Source organism: Spea bombifrons, chromosome 5 (assembly GCF_027358695.1).
Source record: "Spea bombifrons isolate aSpeBom1 chromosome 5, aSpeBom1.2.pri, whole genome shotgun sequence".
Classification (NCBI taxonomy): domain Eukaryota; kingdom Metazoa; phylum Chordata; class Amphibia; order Anura; family Pelobatidae; genus Spea; species Spea bombifrons.
The window spans coordinates 4,768,427-4,793,328 of NC_071091.1; the positions used below are offsets into that span (position 1 = coordinate 4,768,427).

Consider the following 24,902-nt stretch of genomic DNA (forward strand, 5'->3'; position numbering starts at 1 on the left):
AATTATTATTGTTTGTTTTATATAGCGCCATCATATTCCGTAGCGCTGTAAATGTTGCCTAACCCGTACTCCCAACATTTAAAATGGGAAAAAGGCACTTTTAGGGGCCTAGGGGCAGGGCTCTGGGACTGGGAAAAAAGGTGGGCCCTGACACTTTATGTCCGACAGCCACCTAATGACATAACCGCGGCCGACGGCCGAATGCGCCTGGTTACCGTTACATTTCTATGAGCATGTAGGGTAACCGCATCGGCCATGTTTTCCAGGACACGCATGTTTTTTTACATATTGCTTACCAGCCCCGATAAAATGCTGCCCTGCGGTATGGAGGATGTATAGACTTATGCAACGAAACCAATTAATCAGTTATACATCCTCCATACTGCAGGGCAGCATTTTTTCTGGGCTGGTCAGCAATATGTAAAAACTACATTTGGTCTGAAAAACATGGCCGACGTGGTATTTGCCCGGCGTGCCAGATGGCCCGTCTGAGTCTGTTCTGGGATCTAATTTCAGCTATTTATGTAACTGATTAAGGCATTTTTAAATATAGTGTATTTTTATTACACATTTCATTTTATTTTTCTGTTTCTATCCTTATTTTTCTGTATATATTTCATTATAATTTATTGGTGTATTTACATCACCATCACATTCCCCAGAGCTGTACAATTTTATTACGTATTATGTGTTATTTCACCCCATTCTCTTCTTTTTCTTATTTGACCCTCATTTCTGACAATTGCCCCCTGACTGGATTCTCACAAATTCCGAATGCCCCTTTAAGTTAAAATCCAAGTTTTCAGAGGAGGACTCGTACACCGTAAGCTTTACGTCTTTGCTGGATTCCCACCAGACAGGGTGGATTAACAATGGGGCATTTGTTCCAGGACCCCGTCCCCCGATGGCAAGGGCCCCCCACTTGTTGCAGTGCCATGTATTTGCCGGGGGTACACGGCGGAAAGACATTACTTGTTGCACTGGGTGATGTGGGAGCACAGATTGGGGTCAAGATGCTGCTGTAAAGCCTCAAACCTTAATCAGTCGTTGGTTTCGTCTTCAAGAGCCATATGCCTATCCCATGCTAACATTTCCTCACTGTATTCAACTCTACCACTTCTGCTGGGAGCCCACTCTACTTATCTACCACCCTCTCAGTAAAGATAAATCTCCTTACATGACATTTAATTTTCTGAATCTCTAGTTTTAGGGCAAACGGCTACTCCGTTTTAAAGGCCATTGACAAAAGCTAACCTTTTTCTACAGTAACAAGGTCATTAGCCTACGACCCAAGTGCCCCTGTTTCGTTTGGTCAGTCCCTCCTTGGAACCCAAATACATCTGTAACTCTTTCCTCCCCGGATGTCGCTTTCCACTCAGCTTTGCCTGTTCTTTTTTTTTTTTTTTTTATTGACGAAATTGTTTTTGTAAGAAGTAAATCCAAACAACTCGTCGTATCCGGGCACAATGGACTCAATGGTTTTATTTCACTGCACAGATAGCGCGAGCGCGTGGATGGTTATGCTTTCTGACAGGATGACAAGTAATATAATGCGGCGTCCGTCGCTCTAGGCCAACGTTAGTAAGTAAACCAGACAGCGAGCGGCAAAGGACCAGAGCCAACAGAAATAACGGCTCATTCACTCAGGGAAAAGCGCTGACTCGGCAACGGCACAGACTTTCAGTCCAAGGCCAACAATCCGTAACAACCCGATACATTCGGCTGAAAGTTACAATGTGTCGCTGCTAACGGGACTCGGCTCGAGGGTTGTTCAGGCGGTCTCTGTAAGGGTGGTGGGGCAGGAGAAGACAGAGAACCTCAGATAATACCAGTTGTGAATAGAGTGTAAGCTATCAAGACCAGGACCCTCTTCTCCTGCTGTACCAGCAGTTCTTGTGTGCCAAAGTTTATTGCATTTTATAATTTTCAACGTTTTCATCCTCGTTCACTGATTTTTTTTTTTTTTTTTTTACTGGTCCTATGGGAAACCAATGGCACACATGCCGCAGCAGGCACACAGGGCCTATGTTGCGGCACGCGGGCAGGTCGCAGATTGACTTTTTTTTTTTTTTTTTTTTTTTAAATCGGGCCAAAATAAATGGAATGCAAGGTCAGCACTGAAGCTGTGATGAAGCACTGAAACAGACCTCGCGCTCCCGCCACAGGAATTAAAAAAGGGGAGACATAGTAAGAAAATAGGGAGATAGAGAGAAAGATATAGGGGAGAGATAGATGGGGAGAGATAGTGGCGGCAGCAGACGGCTTCCACCTGAGGTACCAAACACCCAGCACCCATCCTGTTTAGTCTAAACGTATATAAAATATATCTAAATATTTAACAGGACGGGTGGAAGGTGTTCGGCGGCTTCCTAGATGGAGCCCATGTGCTGCCGCCACTGCCGCCTTCTTCCTGAAGGTATGAGAAAAGGGCTAAACATAAGATTATTCATCAAATTGCTGCATTTATTCCCCCAACAGTATTATAAGTCTGGCCTAAATAAACCATGCTGCCAAGTTGTGTGATGTATGTGCGAGTGTAAGTATGAGTGCGAGTATATGGGTTTTGTTTTTTTTTTAATGAAAGGTGAAAATAACGTTTTACACCAGGGGTCGGCGCCAACATGCAGAGTTGGTACTTTGAGGCCTGCAATAATATGAATATCTTGGCACTAGCTACAGTAAATCAATAAATCATAATAATATAACCCCAGCACTGTATACAGAACTGTCAGTCGGTGACAAAAACATGGTTTTATCTCATTTTGCCCCAATAAACTCCCTTTATCTGCAGACCTGGAGGTCATGTGATATTTTGGGTGACTTTACTGCCTCATACACCACAATGAGCAGATGCTTTATAGCAATGATAATGAAGTCAGTTTCTTCATAGACTTTCATTAGTCAGAGTGTCCAAATAGGTGATTAAGACTGAGCCATTCTTGCATTTCCCACCGGGAGCGCTTTAATACATGCCAACAAATGTGAGGTCTTTAAATCAATCAAAACTACTAAGTTCAGGAAAATATAGCAGAAGGTGGTTTGAAAGTTGATTTTTTGGGTCCCAAAAGTATGAGTATAATCAAGGTCATGGTGGATTTTTGGGTCACTTGGGTCTTACCTGCTTAAGGTCTGCTTCTGCTTCACTTCATGCTGAACGAGTGCTTTTACCAGGTATCATGATACAGTTACAATTGTACTGTCACATGCACTTGCGCATCCGGCTTCGTACAAATTTTAATGAAATGTCCAAAAATGAGCGCTCCGAACTTTAGTTTGCATTTTATTGTTTTTTTTTTCCCCACTCTCATTCTCTCACAAAGTCTCCTTCTCCACCAGCCGATTCCTTAGAATGGGGGAAACAGGCCGCCTCTGCCCTTTGCGGAAGTACTCAGAGAGAGAGAGAGAGAGTGCGAATGAATGAGAGCGTGAGAGTGACAACAAATTTAATTTCCGAATTAATTAATTTCGTCTGAACCGAAAATGGCAGGAAACGAATTTCGTTGTTCGAAAACAAAACAAAAAAAAAAAATTTGGTTTGAATCGTCTTTGGTCCGTAGGAAGCTTTTCTTAAATGGACTTTCAGGGAAGAGACGGTTTTAGGAAATAGCCGTACAGCGAAACTTTGACACAGTCAACATCTGAGCTTTAATAGGTCATTAGCAATACTTATTCCATAAATACTATCAAATTTCAAGGTATCTTTTAAGTTGTTTTTTTTTTTTTTTGATCTTGCATAAAATAAACTCTAAAAAGATAATCATAGGTTACAGTGTTCAAAAACCTTAAAAAAACATAAAAACAGGTGGTGACCATGCACATTTAAAGATTGGACCGGAGCAAGATGGCTGCCAGTGACTTCATTTGATACCAAAACCAAACGCATATTTTTTTTATTTTTTTTTTTTAAATTACACTGAATTTAAGGAGCTCATTCTCAGTTAATATTTAGTGTGAAAAAATTCTGCCAGAATACACTTTTCAAATCGTATCCCTTTTACAAATTCAGCCAGGATGACCGGTTCAAATTAATGAGGTTTTTATTTAGAGAGACTTTTTTTTTTTGTTTTTTGTTAAATTAAAGCCAATAAAAATCTGAACTAATTTCACTTTGCCTTTTTTTAAATTTTTTTTTTTTTTTTTGAGTGGTAGAAACCCATTTGTTTCCTACTCAGTAGTATTGTGACATAAGGCAACAAAGCATGTATGGTAAAAGGCGGCCCTTCGGTGAGCGTTGGGAGCCCGACGCGTTTCGCCGCTGGTTCCAAAGCCATTGAAGCATTTACCCCGGGGGGGGAGGGGGGTGTTTCACATGAAAATAAAATCAAAATCCAAAAATTTGTCATGTGCAGAAATGCTTTTTGTTTACTGAATACAAAGCTCGGACCTCCCAGTGTTTCCCGTTACACTAAGTTAGAGACCTTTGTTAGACAAAAAAAAATAAAAATAAAATAATAATTATAATAATACGCGTTGTTACAGCTCCGAAAGAAGCCAGATTTTGATTCTTTGGCAGTAGTGGTTTCCTTAGGCCAAGAGAAGCATTAGAAAGATGCACATGGGGGTTTCTTAAGGAGCAGCTCGGGGTAACAGTAGCTTAGCTAATACTGAGCTGCGCGAATCCCACCAGTTTGCCGTCGTCCGGGATATCAGAGGGGTCCACGCCGGAGGCCTAGAGAAGAAGGGGAGAGAAAGATTGAAACGAATCGCCCCGTGTAGGAACGGATCTGAGTGATCTATGCATGGTCCAGGGTTGAAACTCCAGCTCGTCTACTGACTCACGCTTTAGTGAATACCCCCCCAAGCTCCACATCTCCCAGGCATTAGGAGTAGTGTAACACGTACCAGTTTGAAGGTCACCGATCTATTCGTCTGAGGCTCTTCTACAATCTTCTGCAAGTTGGCTGCAACTGAGAGAGAAAAGAAAAACCCGTTCGGTCACACGCTACCGACACGTCGGCGATTCAAAACGCATGTAACCCTGGAACATGGATTCTAAGAAGACACCGGGAGTAAGAATACCACGAACGACCTTTCCAGCATCACGGCGGTCTATACGACACCCCAAACAGGGAACTATCACAAGCTTTACCCGTTATTTAGGACGGCAGATGCGACTAATCTGCACAAAATTAAAATAAATATTAAGCAACATTCTATAAGGGAAACATTTATTTTACATTCCTGTTCATAAGTTTAGGGTTACAGGAGTGATGGGAGTGATAAAGGGCCATTGGAACACAGGAGTGATGGGAGTGATAAAGGGCCATTGGAACACAGGAGTGATGGGAGTGATAAAGGGCCATTGGAACACAGGAGTGATGGGAGTGACAACGTGCCATTGGAACACAGGAGTGATGGGAGTGATAAAGGGCCATTGGAACACAGGAGTGATGGGAGTGATAAAGGGCCATTGGAACACAGGAGTGATGGGAGTGATAAAGGGCCATTGGAACACAGGAGTGATGAGAGTGATAAAGGGCCTTTGTTCGCCTATGAAGAGATTCCATTAAAAATCCCGTCTGCCCTGGATTTCTGATACATTTCATGTTATTTTAAAAAGGACAGAATTTGTTTTTCTATCAAAAACAGGTGAATTATTAAGTAGCCCCAAACTTTTGAACGGTAGGGTATTTCATACAAGAAAAAGGCTGGGAAGCTCTACGGCGAACTTCAGAGCCAGGAAGGGCTCCACAGCCAGAGCCAGTGACGGAACTACCGGGGTCGCAGAGGTCGCGACTGCGCCGCTGCTGCCACCGTCGCCTCTGCCGCTGCCTGCCTCAGCGCTGACCAGAGTGCAGTGTTGGGAGCGCGAGGCGTTTGTCTCGTGTGCCGGCGCTTCACGCTGAGCGCCGGCATATGATGTCATATGCCGGCGCTCAGCAGTGAAGCGCCGGCACCCGAGACAAACGCCTCACGCTCCCAACACAGGAGTTGACGGTAAGTGACCTACAAAGGGGGGGTAGGGAGGGAGTGGGTAGATCGTGAGAAGGGGGGGTAGGGAGGGAGAGGGTAGATCGCGAGAAAGGGATAGATGGGTTGGGGGGGGCCCTTAACAGATTCTCGCACCGGGGCCCTGAGGTTTCTAGTTGCGCCCCTGGCCAGAGCTCATCTCGTGCACTAATCGTTTGGTTAGATAGAATTCCAGATCCTGACAAATAATTTTATGTAAATAAATTTTATTTTAAAAAAAATAGATTTTTCCTCTAAAGCATTCATGCTGCAAGTAAAACATTTTCGTAAAGTTACCTATTACTACATCTCTTCCGTCCACGAGCCCGGCCGAGACAAGTTCTTGTGATACGCCGTCAGCTGTATCTGTGAAGGAGACGCAAAGAACGGCTTATCGGTAACGGTGGTCACGAGTCAGTCTTCCCAGACTTATTCTAGAAGCCATTCCTCCCCAAACTCTCAAGTTTTTACCCCAGTCTCGTGTAAACGGGCAGATTCTCAGGGTAACAGTCTAGAGCCCGCTCCTTTATACTCTACCCTGATTTAATGATGTCTGAGCATCCCCTCCATCGGTGATCTTATTACTGCTATAGCTCAGCTGGAATCCCTGCTTGAATACAGGTGACTTCATTCAGATTATCTTTACCCCCTAATAAGTCATGGTTTCCATAAGGAACGATATTAGAACCCTTTCAGTGGGTAGGATCAGTAGGATCTTTGCTAAGGATTATTAAAGGGTTAAGAGGTTCCGAGGGTGCCACATGCTTAATTTTGTACCTACGAGTCTTAAGTTGACTCACCTCTTCCTGGAGTAAACTCGAATCGAATGTCATTCAATTCTTTTTTTGTATTCCTGGTGGGGAGAAAAAAATAAAAAAATAGATTCTTTGTAAAAAAAAACAAAAAAATATATATACATATTTATCCCGGCTCGGGGGCGAATGCCATTTAACGCACAGGCCACGTACACGAAGCGAGCGTCCTCCTGCCATTACATCTCTGCTCTGATTGCAGTAATAATACATTTCGCTGTTAAGAGAGCGTTCCCTGGAATTAGAGCGCTCCGAGAGGCTCGCGTTAACTCAGCGCTCCTCGCTCTACCGAACAACAACAGTATTATTAAACACTTCAGCAGCAGGGGACACGGCCAGTAACGTACGCTACGGACCGGACAAAAATCGCACAATTTAGATTTTCCTTCTATATTTAAAAATATTAACCCCTTCATGACAAAGCCTGTACATGTACAGGCTCACAATGCATTGTTTTTAATGGGTTTAAGGACAACCCACTGTCCTTAAGGGGTTAATATATTAAAATCCAAACAGCTCCTCTGGATCTGTGATAATATGTAATAAATACACAATAACATATATACATAATAAAGCTATAGATTCACCAGAAGATACTCATTCCGGGCTAAGCCCACATGCAGGATATAAATCATGTCTTCCTTCTATGTATAAAATATATATATATATATATATATATATATTACTTTAAATTGCAACCTAAAATACTAGTGATAATAGTTTTTGTCTAATCTCATGCGCAGCTCGCTAATAAAGTGAGGGGGACAGGAAGCTGCTTACAACTTCCTGCTAGGATTCCGATGCGATCTGCACTGAAGGATGATGGCAACCGAGGGGAAAATTTGCATATAATGCTGCGGCGTCTACGCTTTAGGCGTATGCAAGGGATGAAAAATATACATATACAGCTAGTAACTGCGCAACGAGGGGTGGTGGTCACCGCGGGGTTAAGTTACGGCGTGACTGCAGCCGCGGCGTTCGGGGACGCTTTTTACCGTTAGCGTTGGCACCTTGGATCACACGCTGGTGTGAACGACTCCTGACAAAATCCTTGTACCCCAAATCACAATACCTCCCGGCCCCACATTATAGAAATAACCCCCCCATACGACCCAATTGCCCCCCCCCCGGAGACAAAACCCGCCGCGCAATAAATCACCTTAATCGTAAGACTAAACTGATGACTTGAGCTTCTTCTTGAGTTGGAGGCACGGCAGCCGGGGTCTACGGAACAAAAAGACATTTACTGCGATTACCAACAGCACAAGAAAAGGAGGACGCTATGCGATAAGATTGCAACCCCCACCACACACACACACACTTCTGCTGGGAGGCTGCTCCACTTATCTACCACCCACTCAGTAAAGTGGAACTGCCTTACATTACACCTAATGATTCTACAGTTTTAGGGCAATTGGCAGCTCTGTTTTAGAGATTAGAGGCCACTGACAAAAGGTACCCTTTGTCTACAATAACAAAGCATACATCCCAAGTGCCCTTGTTTTGTTTGGCGAGTCCCTCTTTGGAACCCATTTGTTTAGCACACAGGTACTTTGTGAACACCTTAACACACCTAAGTACAAGCTTTATACGAAATTGCCCCCCCCCACACAACATCCAGACACTGCCCCCTCTGCCTGTTGCCCCCTACCTGCCCGGACGCTGGGACAGGGACAGACACCTGGGAGGGAGCAGCTTGTCCCGCTGGTTGAGGTAGATTAGCTGAGGACTGTGCTGGAGCCTGGAGAAAGGTCCCGGTGGGCTCTCCGGCGGGAAACACCTAAAACAGAATAATATCAACATGTTTAAATATTAAATATATAATAAAATTTTTAGATTTTTAGCAAAAAAAAAAAAAAAAAAAAAAAAAAAAAAAAAAAAAAAATCAACCTTTTATTAAAAGAAGGTTCAAAACATATACATTAGGGGACATAATTAGCTTTAAGCCCCGTGGGTTCTGCATTCTCAATGTTACCGCACTGTGCATGCGCAGCACCCGGCTTGACACTGAGGTCCCGCGGCAGTATAAAACACAGACAGCTGACCCGTGAACGAGCAAAGCGTGGGCTGCTCACCTCTGAGTTGGGTAACGAATCTTTCACACGAGGAGACTGAAAAATATAAATAAAAGTCATATCAGAAAACATCGCAGTTTAAAATGAACGGAAGTTTCCCGGACGCCCCAATCAGCAACACAGAACTGCTAAGGATGCAGCAGACCAAACATTAACCCCTTAATGACAAAGCCGCTACATGTACGGGCTCAAAATGCATTGTTTTTAATGGGTTTAGGGACTGCACATTGTCCTTAAGGGGTTAAAAAATAACTTTTTTCAAGACTTAAAAACATATTTTTTTCCTGTTTTTTTTTTCCTTTTTCTTTAAAAGGCGCAGGAGTTCTGTCACATAAATAGCCTGAAGCGGTACCAGGACGCATACAACATACAGACTGAAACCTCAACGCATTCCCGCACCCATCCCTTTCTCCTCCACTTTCAGATTCAAGCGCTAATAAAGGAGTGAACAAGCTAGTTTATCAAACATATTTATTTACACACACAGTATAAACACAGTACTGCTCAAAGGTTTGGGGTCACTTAGCTGTTAATTGCAAAAGGATTTTCGAACAATCAATTAGCCTTTTAAACTTAAACTCGGATCAGCGAGCACAACGTGCCATTGGAACACAGGAGTGATGGGAGTGATAAAGGGCCATTGGAACACAGGAGTGATAAAGGGCCATTGGAACACGGGAGTGATAAAGGGCCATTGGAACACGGGAGTGATAAATCATTCTGAGATAAATCTACATAGATTCTAAGTGCACCTTGGTTCTAGAAGCTGACTAAAAGGAAATTTGCAGGGCTGATAGAGCAGTCTGAGACTCTTCTGTACAGCGAATGATAAAGAAAAGGATTCCATCTATTATCAGGAGACAGCGGCCACCAGCTGTGGATGGAGGCCGGCCGGCCAAACGTACAGAGACGACGCGGACTCACCCTAAGCTGCATCACGGCTGCTTTGCCCTCCTCGCTCTCTTCATCCAGTTCGTCGTCGCTCCACTCCCAGCCGCCATCTTCCGTTTTATGAAGCCGACCGCTGGATCCCGGAACTCTCCTAACCTGCGACAAAACCGCACGGGGCTCATGAATCACCAACAAGTAACACTAAAGGCTTCCAACACGCAGTCCGTGAACATTCTATACCTGAGAGAATTACATTTAACCAGCGCTGTTACAATTAATGAAACCATCTGGGGGGGGTTCTCAGTATTAAGATTATTACTTTTTAGATGGCTTTGAGTTTGTTTTAAGGGTTAGCCTTCTTCCGTAGGGTTATCTGATATATTACACACATACACATGGTATATAAGGTCATAGCCTACAATTAGAGGATCAGATTTTTGAGGCTTGATGATTAAACTAGGACTTTTCTTGTTATCTGGACCCACCAACTATCTGCCTTCTCTGCTTCGCCTCGCTGATTAAACTATACATTATCCAGGGCCAGCGGCTGACAGATACCCCATAGGATCCGCTCTGGAAAGGGATTCTCCGTCGCTCTGGGCCAATTCCGTCCAGTAAACCACCCTAAGCTATAAACAACCTATTAAATATTTAGCGGTGTAATTAATTCTTCATTCCGCTGACGCGGCATCTAACCCGGAAAAGCGAATGAATAATCGCAGTCACCTTTCTGGCCCTCTCTTTGATGGTTGGAGCTTTTTGTAGTAATTTCTCTTGCAGGAATTCTTTGTTCTGAAAAAGACACCAATTTGGTTATTTCCGCAGTTGATGCTGTATTTACAAAAACACCATTTTAGCATTTTAACCCCTGAAATGCTACATTTAAATGCTACGTTAAGCTTACATTTTCCTCGTAACGGGTCATACTTTTAGTGTTATATTTCGGCAAAACGTTTTTAATTAATAAAAACCCGAGGTCAATCACTGACCCAAAGCGAACTGTTTAACAATAATCGCTGCGTCGCGTCTATACAGCAAACACTTGTAAATCCTACACAGTTTGAAAAAAAATTGTGTTATCGCCACAGCAACCAACAGAATGGCCGATTCCGCAGGAATGTTCCATTGGTTGCCTTGGTGATAAGACCACTTTTAAAACTTGATAAATAACACCCAACAATCCCCCTTTGTTGTTAAAAATGACGACATACCTTGGCTTTCTGGAAAAACTTGTGTTTCAGAAGCTCCGCCGCTGTTGGCCTGCGGAGAACAAAGAAGTAAGCGATCCATACATTAGCGCGTGGATTATATACGTCTGCGTACGGTTACTGAAGTGCTCCGCGGCCCTAGATTTAATTTGGGAAATGGGCATCAACCACCCTCCCCGTCTACTGCCAAAACTGGGGTAAGGGGATCAAGGACAGCGTGGACTTGATGTTTATGGCTATAAGTTATATAAATGAAGCATTTAGGGAAAAAAAGGGTCCTTAACCCCCCAAGGACAATGGGCGGTCCTTAAACCCATTGAAAACAATGCATTTTGAGTACATGTACTGGCTTTGTCATTAAGGGGTTAATCTGGTAACGTAGACTTGACTGCATCTGATACCCGGCGGGCAGCGATCGTACCGCTTCTCTGGGTCTTTCTGAAGGCACGAAGAGATCATCTTCCTGAAGGACTTCCCGTATTTTTTCAGCATCTCTTTATCTTGTACGCCCGTTTCCAGAGTTGGCGGGTCATTCTGGAGCGTTAACATTAAAACCTTAAATACATAAAAAAATAAATGAATGAACGAATGAATGAATGAATGAATGGAGCCATCGCTTTAATCAGAAAATGACTCCAGAACGGCCGAGGATCCAGGAAAAAATAATCGAATGTTCTCATCGCTAAAAACAGAAAAGAAGCCAATTCTATTTTTTCCGTGAAAATAAAATGTTGGTTTTCATTTTTCTGTAGGTTACATTATTTCTCCCCCATTGGTAATAGTATCCTTTGTAAGACAGGATAACCGAGGAAGGATATAAACTTTCCGTTTATTCATAAGATGAGCCGTGTCTTTGCCACGTTTTGCCACAGATTGAAGCTTTCCTTAACGCAGAATAATAACTTTCCCTTTAAATTAAATCAATCTTAAAAACTTATTTCTGATTAAAGTCTTTAAATACTAAATCCTGTAAAGTATCCCCACACTATCCTGCAATCTGTACTAAATGTAAACACGGTAACGCCATTGAAGAATCCATGAGATTAAAACTAATAATGAATAAGTAGTTCAGGGGCACCACGGCCCGGGGGCAATTGTTTTTTGGCCATCGCTATCTCGGTTTACAACCTGACCGTAATTCATTACCTTGCATTGTACAGCTTACCTTCATCGGAGGATATTTGTGGTAGGGGGCCGCGCCGGTGGCTAGTTCAATAGCCGTGATACCAAAACTCCAGATATCCGCCTTAAAATCATACCCTCTAACCTAAAATACAAGCATGAAAAAAAGGTGGTTTCAACGTATTTCCTCAATGGGCCGTACCCGCAATAAATTATATTTAAATTATATTTATTTTCTCTCATTATATCCTATATTATTATTATTATACACAACAATTGTAACATTGTAGCTGAGGACTAAAAGTTATAATATACATTTCTGCTTTGATATTTTTGGGATGTGTTAATACAGTTGATTGGGGTTTATTTTGAATTACCAAATTTCAGAAATGTGTTAAAGAAGCAAAAAGGGTTAAATAAAAAAGGGAGATAACCTTCACTAGTCAGTCAATAGCAGATGCAGATCACTACACAAGTTTATTTAAGAACAAGATATACGGATTGTTTGCTTTGTTACAAAAAGAAGCAATACCTGCTCCATGACCTCCGGCGCCATCCAGCATGGCGTGCCCACGAAGGTTTTACGCACTTTATTCCGGGTGATGTCGCCCCCTGTGGCCAGAAAAGCGCTGACTCCGAAATCTGCAGCAAAATAACAGCGGAAAAGAGAAACGTTTCACTTTGTCCGATGCATTATTCACATTTCATAAACGTGAAATAGGGAATGTAGATGGGAAGCTAAATTCCAAACTGCGGGGTTGTTTAGAAACGGTGTTAGTTTGAGATTGTAAACTCATGAGCGGGGCTCTCATAGGCCTACCGTTTCTGCCAGGAGGGCTGTATTAAAGGGTCATAAGGTTATTTGGCAGCTTGTGGGTCGGGTCCCCCTGTTGTATCTGTATGTTTAAATGTGTATTTAAGCTCATATTTACATTGCAAAGCTCTGTGGAATAAGTTCAATTTTATTATTAATAATAATAATAGGTGTGGTTTAGGTGAATAGAGCAGTCTACCCTTGACTGTGCTTTTGAGTTGATATATATATATATATATATATATATACACACATACATACATACACACATACATACATACACACACACACACACTTCCTGAGAGGGTTCATTTTACATTTTATGTAAAAGACAAAAAAATAGAATTCTTTAAAGCCTAACGTTGCACTTAAAAGATCAGACCTGCAGTACCACTGTGAGTCTGTAGGTGGCAATGCTGATACCTTCTAGCAGAGCAGGGTGAAGACAGGGACTTTATATATATATAATATATATATGAGAGAGATTATTTATATATTATATTTGAATGTATAGATACAGATAATAATAATAAAATAGCGACAATATAATTGGGTCTTACAGCCTGCTATATATAAGTGCTTTTAATAGAACTACAGCATTAATTTTAATGCAAATGCATATGCCGGGTTCTCCTGAGACTCCTGGAAGTATCATGTGAGTCAGGGGGAGAGTATCCGCTCATCCTCACAACCGTGCAGGAGAACTCAGTGAACACACAAGCCGTGGCGCTGGGGACAGGGCGGCCGTGCAAACGTACAGGTGAGGATCCTCACGAGTCCCTCCATGCATTTGCAAGGATGAGGGGTTAATGTAAAGGTGCCGCTCAGCTATTCTATGCATTAGAGTGCGCATGATGGCTTGGAGCGTCCCTTTAACTTCCGTTGGACATCCTGGACACGCATATAAATCACGTTACACGAAAGCGTATAAAACACCCCATCGTGCCGGGCTAATCTCAATCCTAATGGAATCGACCATCAGGTTTTTTTTTCGTATAATTGGAATGCGCTTTTCTGAAGATGCTTGGAGGGGGGTCATAATTTAAAGGGTTAAGATCGGCCCTCCCGGAAGCTTCTTACCTGCTATTTGTACCGAGCCGTCCTCGCCCAGCAAGATATTCCCGGCTTTAACATCCCTGAAAGAAAATAAAGATCCAAATAAAAAATGAATGAGATCATAGGCTGTATTGGTAGAAAGATCATTTACAGCCGGGGAATTAGGGACGGCGCACAGAGAATACAATTTCCTAATGAAAGATCGGCAGCGGAAACGCGTTTCACAATCACAACTGAAGAAAGGAATTTTCACTTAAAGCATCAAGAAAAAGGTTTGTTACAGCAAGAGCAGTAAAGATGAGGAATTCACTCCCCACAGACGCTGCGCTATCAGATCCAATAGAAGCCTTAAATACGAGCTGGAGAGAACAGAACATGAGGAATATACAGCGATTTAATGGCTTATAAAAGGACGGAATTAGCTATACTGGGGAGAGAGTATATAATATGAGGAATATACAGGATATAACGGGTTATAAGGACGAGATTTGTTATACGGGCGGAGAGTATATAATATATAATATGAGGAATATACAGGATATAACAGGTTATAAGGACGGGATTAGTTATACGGAGGGAGAGTATATAATATGAGGAATATACAGGATATAACGGGTTATAAGGACGGGATTAGTTATACGGCTGGAGAGTATATAATATATAATATGAGGAATATACAGGGATATAACGGGTTATAAGGATGGGATTAGTTATATGGGGGGAGAGTATATAATATATAATATGAGGAATATGCAGGATATAACGGGTTATAAGGACGGGATTAGTTATACGGCCGGAGAGTACCGTATTTGCTCGATTATAAGACGAGGTTTTTTCCAGAGCAAATGCTCTGAAAAATACCCCTCGTCTTATAATCGGGGTCGTCTTCTAATCAGACCCCAAAAAAATGGCTGGGGCCATGCTGCTTACCGGTCGCGAGCAGCGTCTCTTCCGTTAGAAGCAGGAGGACAGGAAGCTTGTAACTTCCTCACAGAACTCTATCTCCCCCTCCCTCCTCTGGGGGCGGGGCCAGAGAAGTTGCTGGTACAGCCGGTCCCCTGCAGAAGTCTTCGAGTGAGAGATCTGCAGTTCAGGTAAGGGGGTGGGGGAGGGTTTTTGGGTAAGTATGTGTGATTAATGTGTGAAGTATGTGTGATTAATGGAATGAATGAGTATTTAAATGTTTGTGAATGTGTGTTTGTGTGTGATAGCATGGATGTGTAAGGGGGGTGGGGGTTGTAGCATGGCATAGGGAGGCTGTAATCCCACTACTATCATCCCCAGGTTCCAGCATGTACTGGCTGCCTTGGCTTGATAGGAGTGTGATTGCTGTTAGGAGCAATCACACTCCTATCAAGCCAAGGCAGCCAGTACATGCTGGGTTAAAAGGCATATCATGGGGCTGAGTGGCATATAGGGGGTTAAAATGCATTTCTGGACCTCCAGAAATGCATTTTAACCCCCTATATGCCACTCAGCCCCATGATATGCATATATACCTCCAGAAATGCATTTTAACCCCCTATTTGCCACTCTGCCCCATGATATGCCTTATACCCCTATATGCCACTCTGGCATATAGGGGGTTAAAAGGCATATCATGGGGCTGAGTGGCATATCTGGGGGGGCAGGTTGGCAAATAAAAGGAAATTTAAAAAATATATTTACATGAATTAATATTTACTGGTAAAACTTTTTTTCCTATAGGGTCGTCTTATATTCAGGCTTTTTGTTTTTTTCCTAAATTAATATTTTGATTTTGGGGGGTCGTCTTATAATCGGGGTCGTCTTATAATCGAGCAAATACGGTATATAATATATAATATGAGGAATATACAGGATATAACGGGTTATAAGGACGGGATTAGTTATACGGCCGGAGAGTATATAATATATAATATGAGGAATATACAGGGATATAACGGGTTATAAGGACGGGATTAGTTATACGGCCGGAGAGTATATAATATATAATATGAGGAATATACAGGATATAACGGGTTATAAGGACGGGATTAGTTATACGGCCGGAGAGTATATAATATATAATATGAGGAATATACAGGGATATAACGGGTTATAAGGACGGGATTAGTTATACGGCCGGAGAGTATATAATATATAATATGAGGAATATACAGGGATAAACGGGTTATAAGGACGGGATCAGTTATACGGCCGGAGAGTATATAATATATAATATGAGGAATATACAGGGATATAACGGGTTATAAGGACGGGATTAGTTATACGGCCGGAGAGTATATAATATATAATATGAGGAATATACAGGGATATAACGGGTTATAAGGACGGGATTAGTTATACGGGGGAGAGTATATAATATATAATATGAGGAATATACAGGGATATAACGGGTTATAAGGACGGGATTAGTTATACGGGGAGAGTATATAATATGAGGAATATACAGGATATAACGGGTTATAAGGATGGGATTAGTTATACGGCCGGAGAGTATATAATATATAATATGAGGAATATACAGGATATAACGGGTTATAAGGACGGGATTAGTTATACGGCCGGAGAGTATATAATATATAATATGAGGAATATACAGGGATATAACGGGTTATAAGGATGGGATTAGTTATACGGCCGGAGAGTATATAATATATAATATGAGGAATATACAGGATATAACGGGTTATAAGGACGGGATTAGTTATACGGCCGGAGAGTATATAATATATAATATGAGGAATATACAGGGATATAACGGGTTATAAGGACGGGATTAGTTATACGGAGGGAGAGTATATAATATATAATATGAGGAATATACAGGATATAACGGGTTATAAGGACGGGATTAGTTATACGGCCGGAGAGTATATAATATATATTACTGATTAGCTGCTTCAAGCAGAACCCTGCAGCTTGTAATGGATGTATTATATGAATATGAATTCTTTGCTCAGGAGGCTGCTTAGGACATTGGAGCATCTCTTTAAAAAAAAAAAAATAATCTCTATTTTGTTGGCATGTTTCTCGTTTCTCCTTTAAGGTATAAAATAAACATGAGAGCGCAGGCTGGCTTCTCGGTAATGGAGTGTAAACGAGCGCACCGTCATGTTTCCATTTGGAGCCTCGCGTGCTCTCGGAACAGATTCTACCTGCCCGGCCGCGCACTTCGCCAGCAAATAGCTTCAGCTTTTATGGAACGGACCCGCTAACCGCCGCGCAACACCCTCTTTAAATCACGCTCTGCCTCTTCAGCGTACACAAGCCAGACATCCGGCAAGCGGGTTCCGGGACCATTAACCCCATGAAGGTTCAGTACCAGCTCCACAAGCACCGTTACCCACCAGGGACCACGAAAACAGTGACGCTTCACCTTAAAGAGGAGCTCCTGCCAATTATTTATTACCAGTATCAAATAAAAAAATATTTTCAAAAATATTTCTAGTTTTTGCCCCATAATATAATTGTTTTCAGGCAGCTGCATATCTGCCGTTTTTATGATTCTCGCTCTGTTATCTGATCCCCGATCTACTAAACCCCCCGACTCCTTATCATACTGCCTGTGGGGAACAATAGAATGGCTCAGTCTTAATTGTCAACCTGGACTCTCTCACTAATGAAAGTCTATGGAGGAACAGACTTCATTAGCATTGCCATAAAGCATCAGCTCAGTGCAGTGTTTGAGCCGGGAAAGTCACCCGAAATATCACATGACTGACAGCAACGGCGGCTCCAGGTCTGCAGATAAAACCAGGTTTTTAAACATTGCAACTCTCTCAAACTTGGGAGCGTCTCCTAAACGTCATCCTAATGATTTAAATATGCATCATACAGGGTCAGCTTGTATGTGCTTTTGGAAAATGAAAAAGTTCACCTCATCAAAGTCACGTAAGACACCCCCCCAACGTCTAAAAGAAAAAAGCAATAATTATAAAAATTAAAAGTTTAAAAAAAAAAATGTAATTTATATATTTAATTTACTTTAAATGAACACTGTCAGAAAATAAGACTTCTGTGTCATGTAGCTCCTCCCCCAGCTGCCTCACCTGAAACCACAAGGCATTCCCCTGTACACTTCCTGCACATGCTCAGTAGCGCTGCCACTGAAGCAGCAGCCAATCGTATTTATGATAGCAGAATATTAACGTTCAGCAGCCGAAGCGATTGGCATTCACTTCAACGAGAACTCCGTGAATAACCGACTTAAAGATATATATTTTGTTTTTTTTAAATGTTCTTTTTTTAATCAAACGCGGACATTACCCGTCTGCCAACTGCATCGGATATTTTTTATGATTTGCCCATAGTTCATATTTTTACACAATTTTTTTTTCTCTGAAATCCATGATTCTACAGCAGATATACGCAGCGCTGGCTACCTGTGGATTTGGCCGTTTTTATGCAGATACTCGAGCCCCTCCAGCACCTCCCTCAGCATGGTGGCGATGCTCGGCTCGTCCAGGACGCCATTCTTGTGTTCTCCTTTCGCGATTATATGTTTGATGATATCCAAGACGGAGCCTGCGGAGTTCACAGAAACCAAGATTAACAAAAGTGCCTGAAAGTTACCCGAATCTAAGCCTTAAGCGCCGACAGATCTTCAGGCTGCCTAAACACCATGGGAAAAATTAAACAGAAAAAAAAGAGAAAATACAGACAATATGGTAAATAAATAATGTGATTTTTGCGCAATATGGGAATTACTCTGGTAAGTAATCTTAATTTGGGTTATATCTAAAATACTATGGTTATATACATATATATTTAAATCTAAAGAAAAAATTATAACTAAGAAGAAATGTTATATCAAAAATTGTTTAATTTAAAATTTCGATTTACAAATTAAATAAATATAAGATGAAATTACAGTGACCATCACCTATACAGATTTATTAAAACACACTATAAAAACGTTTTGTCGGACCCTTTGAATGTATGGACCGTAGAAAGCGCTGCGGGAATTGCTGGCGCCATATAAAAGATAATAATCACAATATTTGGTTTAAAGGCAATTTCAGTGACATGTGGGGCAAAACATACAACCCAATTACCTCCCCAGCACTAAAACTCAACTACTGAATCCTCGTGCGCACACATATTATAAACATATGTACCGTACATTATATACATATACGCGCACATATATACATTATACACATATACGTACACAACCACACTACCGTTTAGGTTTTGTCCATTAAAACAACATCAAATGGATGAGAAATCCAGCGCAGACGGGGTTAATGTAAATTACTATTGTGGCTGGAAACGGCTGGTTTTTAATGGAATCTCAGAGTACAGAGGCCCTTTATCACTCCCATCACTCCTGGGTTCCAATGGCCCTTTATCACTCCCATCACTCCTGTGTTCCAATGGCCCTTTATCACTCCCATCACTCCTGGGTTCCAATGGCCCTTTATCACTCCCATCACTCCTGTGTTCCAATGGCCCTTTATCACTCCCATCACTCCTGGGTTCCAATGACCCTTTATCACTCCCATCACTCCTGTGTTCCAATGGCCCTTTATCACTCCCATCACTCCTGTGTTCCAATGGCCCTTTATCACTCCCATCACTCCTGGGTTCCAATGGCCCTTTATCACTCCCATCACTCCTGTGTTCCAATGGCCCTTTATCACTCCCATCACTCCTGTGTTCCAATGGCCCTTTATCACTCCCATCACTCCTGTGTTCCAATGGCCCTTTATCACTCCCATCACTCCTGTGTTCCAATGGCCCTTTATCACTCCCATCACTCCTGTGTTCCAATGGCCCTTTATCACTCCCATCACTCCTGTGTTCCAATGGCCCTTTATCACTCCCATCACTCCTGTGTTCCAATGGCCCTTTATCACTCCCATCACTCTTGTGTTCCAATGGCACGTTGTGTTCACTGATCCAAGTTTAAGTTTCAAAGGATAATTGATGGTTAGAAACCCTTTTGCAATTATGTTACAGCCAAAAATAAAGTCACTGTTATTATTGATTTTTTATTATTATTATTATTATTGATTTATAGCATTATATTCTGCAGGATTATACAATGGAACTTGGAGACATACTAAGAAAAACAGCAATGGGGAGGATGACATGGGGTGGGGGGGGGCAGGTATTTTTTTTTTGACTAGTGGAAATTTAGCGGCTCTTTTTCCACCTGATGCTCTATATTCCCCCTTCCTACCGCGCCATAAGAGCGATTCATTTACACTATTCCTGGACCCGCAGTAAACGGGTAATTTACGGACGCGATCTGCCGGGGAACAGCAAATAATCAATCACAAAATAAACGGCAGCTTTCCGTCGATAGAGGCCTCATTAACTAAACGCCTGCGCTCGCCTACCGCGGGAAATCACGCTGATTTACGGATCCCTCCGTCAGCGCGTACTACTACTGCACGCGGCCCAATTATCCCCGCGTGCGCCTCATAAATCCTCGTTCACAGGAGTAGCAAAGAACACCCTTTTATAGTTTATTTGCTGAGTCTGCCCTTTTTCAAAACACTTTTTTTTTTATTAATATTAAATGAATTATGTAAGATAACCGGTATGTTTTCAGGTTAAGTCCGTCTTCTCCAAAGCAGTGACCTCCGCTTTAAACGTGATCTATAAAGCGGGTTTAATATATCTTTTTTTTTTTCTTTGTTCCTGTACAACCTTTTCTCCTGTTTTACTTAAAGAGCAGTAAATAAGTGGAACAGCCTCCCGGCAGAAGTGGTAGAGGCTAATACAGTGAGGGTATTAAACATGCGCGGGATAGGCATACGGCTCCTGAATCTAAGACGAGACCAACGACTGATTATGGTTTGAGTCTGCCCCGAGAACGAGCCAAATGCACCCCCCAGCCCCCTCTTACCTCCGCTTAGCAGCTTCATTACCAGCCACAGCTCGTCTTTCACCACGAAGGAGGTGTAGTAGGAGACGATGTTGGGGTGATGACACTGACTCATCGCCTGGATCTCTTTCTGAGGAGACAGAGACAAGAAAATAAGCACCAGATGGAGGACGCGCATTCAAAACATTTCCCCTAAAGCCGCTTCTCGGTCTGCGCGCGGCTGGAAGTGCCGCAGGAGAGCGTCTGTTTCCAGGGATCTGCATCTCGCGTGGCTGCGGGGGGGTTAAAGACTAAAGTTCTTATCTCACCCCCACACAATCACCCCCATAAATATTTATCGGTATAGCCCTTGGAAGGCGGGGTCTATATGAGGCACAACTGACAGGAACCAATCAGCTCCCCATCTGAAAGCTCTCTGCTTTCTACTCCCTGCTTACAAAGGCTGCATCGGCCAATCAGCAACAACCAGCAACTTTACACCAAGGGAGAGATAACCGAGCAGCTTTCCACGCAGGGCCTCTCTCTTGATTATTAATAAACGGGACCAGCTAAACGGGCAACTTACTTAGTAAAAAACGTATTTAGCTCAGACAAGAGTATTAAGCAGGCAACATTTTTTTTTCACCTGAGTGGGTGGTAGATAAGTGGAACAGCCTCTCAGCATAAGTGGTAGAGGGTAATACAGTGAGGGTACTAAACATGCATGGGATAGACATACGGCTCCTGAATCTAAGACGAGACCAACGACTGATTAAGGTTCGAGTCTTTACAGCAGGAGAGACAGCGACTAGACGGGGGCCGAACGGGGCCGATCTGCCGGCAGATTCTGTGTTTCTGATTCTGTAAAATCTCATGCGCGATGCAGTTTTTTGGGGGGATTTCTCCTGAAAGTCTGAATTTATTACCTAGAAAGGACTCAATGTTTTTTTTAAAATCTAAGCAAATATGAATATATACATTTTTAGGACCCATAGGAAAAAAAAATATTTTCCGGTTTCCATGGCGGCGATTTCAGTATCACGCAGCGTTAAACACTCAGTTTATACGGCTAAAGCAGGATATTTGGTTGATCGGATGGCTGGGGGCTGCGCAGGTTCCCGGCACTGTGAGTGTTGATGGCGTCAGACCGCGCGTCCTTCACACCGGTCTCCGGATCGTTACGTTCTCCGGTATTCTGCAGACGCTTGCCTTTATTAAATCAAAATCCGACTGTAGATCCGCAGACCATCTGCGCCCAAAGGCAGAAGTGCTGGACGCTTCAGCATCGAAAAACAGGTAAGCCGGGGGGGGGGTTGTATCTTGCGTTGGTTTCTGTCGTCGATAATAAAGGGAAATATTTCTGGTATTTCTCGCTCGTGTGCCAAAAATACCAACTCTCCAGAAACCAAAACTACCGGCTCCGAATATTAAAATACGACGGCCTTTGTCATTAAGGGGTTAAAAAAAAAAAATCCCCTCCTACAACCAAACATGCAGATTTTGAAACAAAAAGGAAGAATTTAGTGAAACATGAAAATGTATATGGGGGTACTAATGGTGCCTGTATACTGTGATTATTCCCCCCCGCCACACTGTTGGTCAGTGACAAAAACCTGGTTTTATCTCATTTTGTTCCAATAAACCCCCTTTATCCGCAGACCTGGAGCCGCCGTTGCTGTCAGTCATGTGATATTTTGAGTGACTTTCCCGCCTCAAACACCACACTGAGCTGATGCTTTATGGCGATGCTAATGAAGTCTGACTTACATTGACTTTCATTAATCAGAATGTCCAATTGGGTGATTAAGACTGAGACATTCTATTGTTCCCCACAGGCAGTATGATAAGGAGTCGGGGTGTTTAGTAGATTGGGGGTCAGATAACAGAGCGAGAATCATACAAATGGCTGATATGCAGCTGCCTGGAAACTTTATATTATGGGCCAAAATCTACAACAGTTGGAATGTTTGTATGACCGGACGTTCTTTAAGGACATTTAATTTTAGTTTTTATGGAAAGATCTCTTCGCGGTCTTGGGTTTGGGGTGTCGATGAAGCCCTAGCAGTGACGGAGTTAATCGCTCAGCGCTCGTTGAAACACAAAGAAAATGAGGAATCAGCCGTTTGATGAATACTCGCACACGATGGCTGCCAGCCAGGAATCGCCCGGGCACCATGAATAATAAAACGTGATCCGGCTCCATTCTCTGTAAGCCATCTGATGCACAGAGCGGGGAGAATAAAAGCGCAGAAGCCCCCGTCCTGCGCGGCCCCCGTGGAGAGCTCTACAGCCTCAATACAAAGAAAGCCATTAATCTGGTTGGAGACGCTCAGCTCTCTCCGGCTCCGCCAGAGCCCTCTACCAGCAGAGATCCGAGGTTCCCAGCACCTACCCGGCTGGGCGGCCGCTGCAGAACAATAAGTAGCCACATGAGGCCCCCATATGATGTACTGGGACCCCGTAAAAGGAACGATCCGCTTCACGGCTTTTATCGTAGCCACAATGCTTTTCGTCTGCCGGTGGAACCCTGTAAGAGGCATATGGAAGCCGGAGTCGGCGGCAGGCGTTATCTGATCGAGTCCTAAAGTTCTTTCCATCTTTCTTCCTCCACCCTTACAAAGATTGTCTGAACCAATGAACAATCAGCAGCTTAACAATAGCTTAATGGGGAGGAATAATCATGTAGAACAAGAAGTAAAGATGGCTGACCATATCGCATGCACACGTTTTTAAATCGGATGTTGGAGGAGGTTTCCTTTTGACCCCCAGCATGCAGATACACCCCGCCCCCCCCACGCGTCTTTCCTACACTCACAGCCGACACGCACTCATGCGCGCAGACACGCTGTCCATTGACTTCAATGGGAGTTGTTTCCGGCCGTTGATTGGCTACTTGAAGCAAGAGCTCAGAGGAGGCCTAGTGCTGCAGCTCTGGGGCTGCAGCTTCTCTTAAATGCTAAGTACTTTTTTTTTTTTTTTATTTAAAGAAGAAAATAAAGAAAAGGTTGAAGACACCGGAGTGTCTCTGTAACGCTGTCTGGTTTCCTGTCATCGCACAGATTTAACTATACATTACACGGGGCCAGCTCAGCCTTTGCTACGGCAGAAGCTCACTGGGGTTGGACTTTAAAATAATAATAATTAAAAAAAAATGCAGGGATTTGAAACGTTTGCCTGCCCTGCCGGTTAATGAAGACACTGTTAATGGTTTCCAAGCTAGATAAACCCTGAGCGCGTCATAAAAGGTGAAGTCCCTTTATTCTTATCTGTTGTAGACATCATTTTTTATGACTTTAGATGGGTTTTTATTTCGAAATAACTCTCTGATTACATGATTAAAGAATGACTTGAGGAATTCAGCAGGACTAGGAACGATTTAGTTCCAAAAGTGTTGAATTTAGGAGAGCAGGTGGGACAGCACCTTCGATAACGTACATTTTGTTATTTGAATGTGAATATTTGGGGGAAAGTGGTTCAAATCGGTCACATAGCGTTATTACCAGTAGTTCATCCATGCTGGTTTGGCATTTTTCTAGGTTAATCCTTTTGATGGCCACCTTCTCCTTCTTGGGGGAACAGTAAGCGGCTTGGACCACCGCCGTAGCTCCGCTTCCTAGGGGCAAAAAAATATAAAATAAATAAATAAAAATACAGTTTCAATTAGATAAAGTACCGCGACTTCCCAGATGTTACATTACAACTCAGAATCCGCTTGTTAACCAACACAGCGTGAAACATTTTCGGTAGAAAAAACACAAATACATTAAAAAAAAAAAAAAAAAAAATAAAAAAACAAAAAAAATCAATAAATTTAAAAAACCCACAAAACAAAAAAAATTGTTTAAATAAATAAGTATTCCCCCCCCCCCCCCATTTTCTTTGTGGTTGAAGACCCGGGGTTTCTCTGTTGCCGTCTCGTTTCCTTTAAGGAATTTATGAGGGGAAATGAAAGAATAAAGTATAATATAAACCCAAAGTACTTTTTGTAAGCGGAAACGTTTATTTTGAGAACGGGTTCTTCTTTCCCCGACGCCGTCCCTTTAATTGCGATCTATTTTAGAGCGTTAATCTCCTCGAGCGCTTTGATTTCGTCCCTCCCAGGAGACGCGGAGCCCTCGCTTTTATCAGGGGTCCCGCAAGCCGCCGCTTCTGGGAAGGGTGGGTAACGCAGACGCA

At 42.6% G+C, this 24,902-nt stretch overlaps 1 protein-coding gene across 1 annotated transcript in view; it reads right to left on the bottom strand.

Moving 5' to 3' along the window:
- Positions 1 to 3,627: 3,627 nt before the first annotated feature.
- The window catches only part of OXSR1 (oxidative stress responsive kinase 1), a 31,728-nt gene continuing 10,453 nt past the window's right edge, over positions 3,628 to 24,902 (bottom strand). Inside the window, exons 2-18 of the mRNA XM_053468294.1 lie at positions 24,227 to 24,339; positions 20,769 to 20,877; positions 18,295 to 18,436; positions 13,952 to 14,007; positions 12,590 to 12,699; positions 12,101 to 12,202; positions 11,357 to 11,490; positions 10,939 to 10,987; positions 10,454 to 10,519; positions 9,761 to 9,883; positions 8,837 to 8,872; positions 8,413 to 8,541; positions 7,921 to 7,985; positions 6,750 to 6,802; positions 6,247 to 6,315; positions 4,843 to 4,907; positions 3,628 to 4,669 (exon numbers count right to left, since the gene is read on the bottom strand). Coding sequence (XP_053324269.1) covers positions 4,595 to 4,669; positions 4,843 to 4,907; positions 6,247 to 6,315; positions 6,750 to 6,802; positions 7,921 to 7,985; positions 8,413 to 8,541; positions 8,837 to 8,872; positions 9,761 to 9,883; positions 10,454 to 10,519; positions 10,939 to 10,987; positions 11,357 to 11,490; positions 12,101 to 12,202; positions 12,590 to 12,699; positions 13,952 to 14,007; positions 18,295 to 18,436; positions 20,769 to 20,877; positions 24,227 to 24,339 — 1,496 coding nt within the window. The 3' untranslated portion in view covers positions 3,628 to 4,594. The remainder of the gene's footprint in view (positions 4,670 to 4,842; positions 4,908 to 6,246; positions 6,316 to 6,749; positions 6,803 to 7,920; positions 7,986 to 8,412; positions 8,542 to 8,836; positions 8,873 to 9,760; positions 9,884 to 10,453; positions 10,520 to 10,938; positions 10,988 to 11,356; positions 11,491 to 12,100; positions 12,203 to 12,589; positions 12,700 to 13,951; positions 14,008 to 18,294; positions 18,437 to 20,768; positions 20,878 to 24,226; positions 24,340 to 24,902) is intronic.